At 44.9% G+C, this 7,908-nt stretch overlaps 2 protein-coding genes across 3 annotated transcripts; one reads left to right on the top strand and one right to left on the bottom strand.

Moving 5' to 3' along the window:
• Nucleotides 1-2,802: 2,802 nt before the first annotated feature.
• Nucleotides 2,803-5,075, bottom strand: LYSET (lysosomal enzyme trafficking factor). Of its 2 annotated transcripts, none has more exons than XM_058740119.1 (2): nucleotides 5,012-5,075; nucleotides 2,803-4,133 (listed from the first exon to the last, which is right to left on the bottom strand). In XM_058740119.1, the coding sequence occupies exon 2, from the start codon at nucleotides 4,115-4,117 to the stop codon at nucleotides 3,722-3,724; it is 396 nt and encodes a 131-aa protein (XP_058596102.1). In that variant the 5' UTR covers nucleotides 4,118-4,133; nucleotides 5,012-5,075; the 3' UTR covers nucleotides 2,803-3,721. The 2 variants fall into 2 exon arrangements, with proteins under 2 accessions (XP_058596102.1, XP_058596101.1); XM_058740118.1 differs by lacking the exon at nucleotides 5,012-5,075 and adding an exon at nucleotides 4,558-4,860.
• Nucleotides 5,076-5,201: 126 nt separating this feature from the next.
• On the top strand, nucleotides 5,202-6,725 carry MOAP1 (modulator of apoptosis 1). The gene is made up of 2 exons (XM_058740117.1): nucleotides 5,202-5,340; nucleotides 5,437-6,725. Exon 2 carries the CDS (start codon nucleotides 5,554-5,556, stop codon nucleotides 6,610-6,612), a length of 1,059 nt encoding a protein of 352 aa, XP_058596100.1. The 5' UTR covers nucleotides 5,202-5,340; nucleotides 5,437-5,553; the 3' UTR covers nucleotides 6,613-6,725.
• Nucleotides 6,726-7,908: the final 1,183 nt, after the last annotated feature.

Here is a 7,908-nt window from a genome sequence, read left to right as displayed (position 1 = left end):
CTCGCTCTCTGCCCCTCCCCCATTCACTCTCTCTCCCTCTCTCAAAAATAAACATACGCACACAAACCAATGGTTCCAGTACAATCATTTGAAGAGCTCTAAAAACACAGTTGTCTGTTCTCCTCCCCCAGAGACTGAGAAAACTGGGAAGGGATCTTGGCATTGTTTATATGAAGAGTTTTGCTTTCTTTTTTTATTTCTTTGGATGATTCTAATATACAGCTCCTGTTCAAGACATACTCACTGTCTGAGACCAAAACAAAAATACTAATGCATGATTCCCAATCATGGTCCAGAATTCTATGGAACTTAAAAATATATTGGAGAATTTATAAAGTGATGGCACACACTTGATGCAAAGAGTCATGCGGTATTGTGGTAAGCTTTTCTACCAGTGTTTTGGAGATTGAGAATGTTAAATCCATCAAGAAGGAAATCAACACTAGATAATCTTAATAAGACTAGAACACTTACTACCCATGGTGAACAAACATACCAGTTTGATTATTTTATGGGTGCAGTTACTCTCGTAGGAGTACTTTATCTCATGATTCCACCTCCCCAAAGAAAAGCTTTTTTTTATTTTGTTACTTTATAAAGTTTTTTTAATATGAAATTTATTGTCAAATTGGTCTCCATTCAACACCCAGTGCTCACCCCAACAGATGCCCTCCTCAATGCCCATCTCCCACCCCTCAGTTTATTCTCAGTTTTTTAAGAGTTTCTTATGGTTTGCCTCCTTCCCTCTCTGTAACTTTTTTTTTCTCTCCCCCTCCCCCATCGTCTTCTGTTAAAGAAAAGCTTTTTAATCAATTATAAAAGCTTTGAGATAGAATCATATTCTAAACTTAGGAAATCACACTTTTACTTTAAAACTGGTAGCACCTTTAAAACGAGAAAGGTCACGTGGTGACTCCATGAATTAGATGTTGTTTCTGCAGTTCAGTTTATTCTCTATCCTGGCACTTTCAAAAAAAATAAAATATCTGGCATATTTCCATGAAAAGCACTCAACAGGTTTTACTTCATTTCAGGTGTGGTTGCAAATAAAGGGACTTAGTAAGCCACTACGGGATATAACTGTTTTTCTCACTTCTGGAAGCAGATATCATTGGCTAGTTATGGATCCTAGGATGTTCTGGAAGCAGATATCATTGGCTAGTTATGGATCCTAGGATGCTTGCTCTTTCCCTAAAATCCCCGAAGCACTTTCTATATTTGCCATTTATCTAATCCCGTATTTACTGCTTATTGTATCGTGATGTGAATATGAAACAAATGACTCAATGTAACACACAGGTCTTCTATCCGTCAGTTTTAACCTCCCCCTCAATCTAATACAGTTAGATTAATTTCACCTTTCCCTTTATAAAGAGCGCTTTGAACTATTAAATAGCCATAGACAAAACAGGAATAATTCACAACTTGGATACTTCATTCCTAAATAATCAAAAAACATGAACCTTGCAATCTGAAACTTAGTAATTATTTTTTTGGAAGTACTAAATTACTCCTACTCTATTTTAATATTTCTACTACCAAGGCAATCTGGTCTTGAAAGATAGAGATGGACTGAGCATTTACTTACCAAATCCCCAAACACTACAATTTGAAGTATAAGAGATAAAATCTACTTCAATAAAAAGCAATTACTATTTAATAAGACAAATGATAAGCTCACAAACCTTGCATTATGTCAAGCATTTATAAAGTGAAAAAAAATTGAAATCGTTTTCTTAAATCGTTTTCAAACTACCACTGCCTCAAGAGTAACCAAATAAAGAAACCGCTCAATGATTTTCCCCAAATTATCCTCTTTTTTTTCTGAGAAGCAGTATAATGGAATGATAGAGCTGGAGATCTGAAGCCAGACAGCCTGGATTCATATCCTGGGTCTTCCACGTGCTTGCTGTGGAACCACGGGCAAGTTCTTAACTCCTGTGCTTAATTCAGGTTTCCTCATGTTCACTCAGAATCACTCAGAAAGGGGTAAATTGCTCAGCAAGCGGTATCTGCAGTATGCATACTACCAGTTAAGTGCTCAAAAGATGCCAAGTGATTGGGTTACCCGACCCTCACAGAAAAAGGCATTTCAAATTGCTGCCTACTTGGAAGATTTCGGTGTACTGTAGCACAAGATGTATCATTTCAGTCACTAGAGCTTTGGAAGAAGTAACGGGAAAGTGAGACTGCCTGCCTGGAGAAGGATCTGACCTTGCCGCTTTTGAGGCAACAAACATACCCGCTCTATCTTTCGAGGAAAGCTTGCTGTGGAATGTTCAGCCTTCCATTCGAATCAAATCAGACTTCAACGCTGAGGCTGGTAGAACGTGTTTAGATTTTCAGTAGCTCATACAAACTGATAAAAACCTTTCAATAATGCCATTTCCATTCCTTGGCCTAGCGAGACAGAGAATACCGTGAAACGTGTCATTTGTGAGAAGCAAATGACGGTGGTTGGGAACAAAGGAAGCAGATGCCTGGTTACCCCTGGCTCTGCTGCTTAGCAGGTGTGTGACCTTAACAGGCAAGTTACTTTTCACTTCTCTACCTCAGTGTCCTTATCTGTAAAGCCTGGATAATTGTTTTCTTAGGGTTGTTTAGAGGATGAAATGAGTTAATTCGTGTAAAGCTCTTAGAAGAAGGCCCAACAGAATAAGCACCAAAAGAGGTTATGGTTATTATTAAAATCTATTCGTGTAAAATATTTCCTTGGTATTAATGCCATTACTGTATAAAAATACATCTTGATCCCACCCAGAAAAAAAAAAAGAAAAAGAAAAAAAATCCTAAAATCTGAGATTTCCATGTTTTAGTTATTTGTATTGGTACCAGACATGAGGTAGGAAGTACAAATGCAAAGGAGGAAGTACAAGGATCACAGCTTCATGCAGTTAACCTGTTGCCTGAAGACTGGACCTGAGGCCAGAAAAGAAACTCACAAGGCTGATAACCTGGTAGGATGTTAGAGTGGTGTCACACATCTGACAGAGACTGGACGAAATATTTTCACTGAACACCTCGTTTCCATCTTCCGTGTGTGAGATTTCTCAACTTCCAAACATGGAGTTTCTTCCCAAGTAATTTTTAAGAAACCAAAGGCATTAATAATGCTGATAATGCCAGTAGCCTTACCAAAAGGAAGCACAAACTTTGTTTATCAAGACAGCCATCACCTCAATAATTGTATGCCAATTTCTCACAAACTGATAGCAAGCAAGCATAAATAGTTGGCTTAGTTTACAAGGTTGAACTGGTGTTTTAGTTTGAAGAATTTTAAAGCAAGCCAGGTAACTGTATAAAATTTAAATTTTATGACCATGTTTGGACCTTTTTACATTAAGCACAATGGAAATTTTCATATTTATTTTCTTCCCCAAAGGAAAAATTTCTGAATCATCACTATGTTGCACAGTGGAATAAAAATAGGAGTTCAGGTACTTATTCAAGTTTCTAAAGAATGCAAATAACAGACACGATTTTACTTCCAAAAGCTGAAGTCATCAACATGATTCTGTAGTACTGTATCTCAGGCTTCATTTAAAAAGTCATTATTATTCCGATAAAGAGAGCCCCCTGGTCACACTTTTTAGAAAGCCTCTGCCCCACCACAACTTCCTGAGATCTGTGAAGAAACTGCAGTCTTGTGATCAGGTTCCATATAGCACTGGCAGTTTTGTACTGTAAGGAAAAATGGTGACCGATTTGATTTTACTTGATTTTACGTGTCAATCAGTTGTAGTCTGCTGATCTGATTAGAAGCCTTGACAAATGCCTGGTGGCGATTGCAAATAACTGCCAAGCATATGGGGATAATACAATAGCCCACCGTTTTGGGGTCAGCTCTTGTACAAGAATAAAGGAACAAAAACATCTGTAAGTAAGGGATCAGAAAAATAATCGTCCAAAACCAAAACGGCAGGGAGAGTAACCGAGCTTTCAAGGAGTGGGTCCATGTGGTTCCTTCAAGGGGCTCTTCCGGGTGCTGCTGAATGTGTTCCAAGGCCAGCCTGTTGTAAGTCTCATTGATTTCAAAAACATAGTAAAATGCTGCTGCACTTGCTAACAAATACAATCCCACTCCAATCCATCCCATCCTCTGACGGAAGTTCATCATTCTCCATGCTCTGTGCCTTCAAATTAAAAAAAAAATTACAAATTAGGGTCTAGTAAGGCGGTCATGGCAACTATTCCATTAATGCACTTAAAGTTCAAAATCATTAGATTTACATTTTCTAAGAAACGTAAACAACTCACAGCTTCTTTTATGTAATAATTACGAAGAAGTAAGGTTTCACTGCATATTGAGAGTGCTTTTTATGTGACTCCCACAGAAAAAAATCAAATCACTATATTCCGGCTGAAATGGGTCCAGCACAACTTCCCTTGAGAAAGTGGAATTAAACTGGTTTCCTACGGAACACTTCACTTTTATAGTTCAAATACTTTCTGGCTTAAACAGTACTGTTTCAGTAATGTTTTACGTGAACATTCGATTCTCCAAGTCAAACCAATGTCGGAGCCCCCAAGTTAAGACAGTAACTCTTCAACACTTACAATGGTCCCGAAAATCTTCCTGCTCCCACGGCAAGCGTTAAAGAGTCACTCAGTTCTGAATAATCGGGTGGTTTTGGCATTTCAGAGAAAGCCACCATAAGAGAAATCCCCGGGGTCACCGGCTGGGAGAAATGGGAGCGCGGCCAGCCCGGAGCACAAGCTAATTGTGATTAAGCACAGCGTGACTGCGGCCAGTCACGCGGCGGCCGGGCCACTGTGGCTGCGGCCGGAGCCCCAGCCCGTGTCACCCGGCCGGGCCGGGAGGCTCCCCAGCCCCCCGGGCCTCCCCGGCAGCCGGCCCCGCCCCCCGCCGCGGTGCAGCGCCGGCGGCCGCGACCAAGGGCTGCGCGGGCGGCGCCGGGCCCGGGCCTCTCCGCCTCGCCGCGCCGGGAACCCAGCGCCGGACAGCGGCCACCGGCCGAGCCTGCAGGAACGAGCAGCTCCCGGATCTCACCTTCCTGTCCCGTTTGGCCCGCCCGCCCGCCGTCCCGGATGCTACCACGGTCGGGACTTCCGGCTCGGGCCGGAAGGGCGCGCGCTCCTCCCCGTCGTGACGCCGCGCCGCCTCCCCGCGCGCCGGGACCCGGGACCGCAGCTGCGACCCCGGGGGTCGGGGCGCATCCCTTTCCGGGGGCGGCCGTCTGGGCCGGGCGACTCCGGAGCTCCTCGGCCCGGTCCCCGGTGGCTCGCCGCGGACAGCAGCGCGGCTACGGGGCGGACCGCCGTACCCCGGTCGCGCCTGGCGGAGGATAGCGGCGAGGGGCGCCCGCGGCCGCAGAGAGGGTGAGACGGCCGCCTGTTGCAGTGGGACCGGTGCGGGGCCTCTCGGGGCCGGGGTCACTGACACCTGCAGCTAACCTGACTGCTTTGTCCTCGCAGGCCGCCGGTCGGGACGTTGACGGCACTTAACCTGGGGTGCCGCAGAGAAACGCCGTGCATTGCGGGGGCATCAGTACCCGGGCCAAATTAGAATTTAAATCCGTTGTTTTGAGCACCATGACGCTGAGGCTTTTAGAAGACTGGTGCAGGGGGATGGATGTGAACCCTCGGAAAGCCCTGTTGATTGCCGGCATCCCCCCGACCTGCACTGTGGCGGAAATCGAGGAGGCTCTGCGGGCTGGTTTAGCGCCTTTGGGAGAGTACTCACTGCTGGGGAGGATGTTCCGGCGGGTGGAGAACTGGAATGTAGCCTTAGTAGGGCTAACCGAGGAGACTAGTCATGCTCTGGTCCCTAAGGAGATCCCTGGAAAAGGGGGTGTCTGGAGAGTGATCTTTAAGCCTCCGGACCCGGATAATGAATTTTTAAGCAGATTAAACGAATTCTTAGAGGGAGAGGGTACAACACTGGGAGAGTTGACCCGAGCTCTTGGATATGGAAACGACCGTTCCGACCTAGACCAGGACAGGATCCCAGAAATACAGGCCCCTATGTTGGCACAGGCATTAGATGAGGCTCTTCAGCCTGCCCTGCAATACCTGAAATACAAAAAGCTGAGAGTGTTCTCAGGCAGCGATCCTCCAGAACCAGGAGAAGAAGAATTTGAATCTTGGCTGTTTCATACCACTCAGATGATGAAGACATGGCAGGTGTCAGATGCAGAGAAAAGAAGGCGATTGCTAGAGAGCCTTCGAGGCCCAGCATTTGATGTTATTCGAGTCCTTAAGATAAACAATCCTTCCATTACAGTCGCTGAATGCCTGCGGGCCCTTGAGCAGGTTTTTGGGGTTATCGACAATCCTAGGGAATTGCAGGTCAGGTATCTGACCACTTATCAGAAGGGTGAAGAAAAACTGTCCGCTTACGTGTTAAGGTTGGAGCCTTTATTACAGAAGCTGGTAGAGAGAGGAGCAATCGAGAAAGATGTTGTGAATCAGGCCCGCCTAGACCAAATCTTTGCCGGAGCAATCCACAGAACGCTTCGCAGGAAGCTTCCCGTGCCAAAGGACGGCCCCGCCCCTGGCTTTTTGGAATTACTGGCACTGATAAAGGATGAAGAGGCAGCTGAGGAGGAGGAGGCCCTTCTGTTAATGTTTCCTAAGTGTGTCATAGACTAGGAAGGGTGTAGTTCTGCACTAGTATTTATGTCTTTAAATTTACCCCTGTGAATTTGCCATATAAAATCGTACAGAGGGTCTGGCACCACATACGTATGGTGCTCCGAGAGGACAGGCTGACCGTTGAGATGTCAGCTTCTGTGGTAACGGGTGCAAAGATAGCATGTTGGATGTGATTATTATAGATTTTAGATGTGTGTTGTCTATTATGAAGATATGAGCAGTGGTTAAGATGCTAAGGTGTTTTCTGTTTGAATCACAATTTTACTGATTCTGTGCAATCAGGACAAGAGGCAGAATCAAATGCTGAGGTTGATAAGTTTGTCAGCTGTTCCCTCGAACCCCAGATTTCTGATATGTGTCGTCAGAACATCCGTGCCGAATGCCATTTTAATAGGTGTTATAAGATGACCTGTGTGAACTTCTAAAATAAAGGAATGCTGATAAAATGACCTTTTTTAAAAAAATCTGTTTTATTTATATCAAGATTCCAAGAGAGATTTCATCTGAACATACGGTTCCAGCCGTGCCTGGGTGGCTCCATCCGATAAGCATCCATCTTCTGCTCCGGTGAGTTCAAGCCCTGCTTCAGGCTCTGTGCTGACAGCTTGGAGCCTGGAGCCTGCTTCAGATTCTGTGTCTCCTCTCTCTGCCCATCCCCCGCTTGTGCTCTGTCTCTGTCTCTAAATGAATGAATGAATGAATCTTGGGCACCTGGGTGGCTCAGTAGATTGAGTGTCCAACTTCAGCTTAGGTCATGTTCTCACAGTTCATGAGTTTGGGCCCCACCGTGGGCTCTGTGCTGACAGCTCAGAGCCTGGAGCCTGCTTCGGATTCTGTCTCCCTCTCTCTCTCTGCCCCTCACCTGCTCGTGCTCTGTCTCTGTCTCTCTGTCTGTCTGTCTCTCTCAAAAATAAATAAACAAAAAAAGGGTTCCAAAAGCATAAATCTGAAAAACACCAGGGTTAACACAATCTTACTCCCTTGGATATTTTCCTCTTAGTGCCGAGGGGTAGGGAGTAGTTTTCTAAGTGAGATTGCCAGGGGACCTTGTATTGATGCACAGTGGAATGAACAAGATCATACACAAATTAGTGCATCAGTGGAAACCAATGCATCCGTATGTCGAATTTGGGGAGTGAAAGGAAAGAGATGAAGGTTGTGTGCTTGTCCGTGACAGACTGGATGAAATTAAAGCTTTCCCATACGCTTTCTCATGTAATCTTAAAAATCCTGCAGCATAGAAAAACTCAGCTTCTTGCTTGTAGAAATGGGCACAGAAAGGTTAAAAAATGC

This window comes from Neofelis nebulosa, chromosome 7 (assembly GCF_028018385.1).
Source record: "Neofelis nebulosa isolate mNeoNeb1 chromosome 7, mNeoNeb1.pri, whole genome shotgun sequence".
NCBI classification, from domain to species: Eukaryota; Metazoa; Chordata; class Mammalia; order Carnivora; family Felidae; genus Neofelis; species Neofelis nebulosa.
This window is presented reverse-complemented; position numbering and strand designations above follow the sequence as displayed.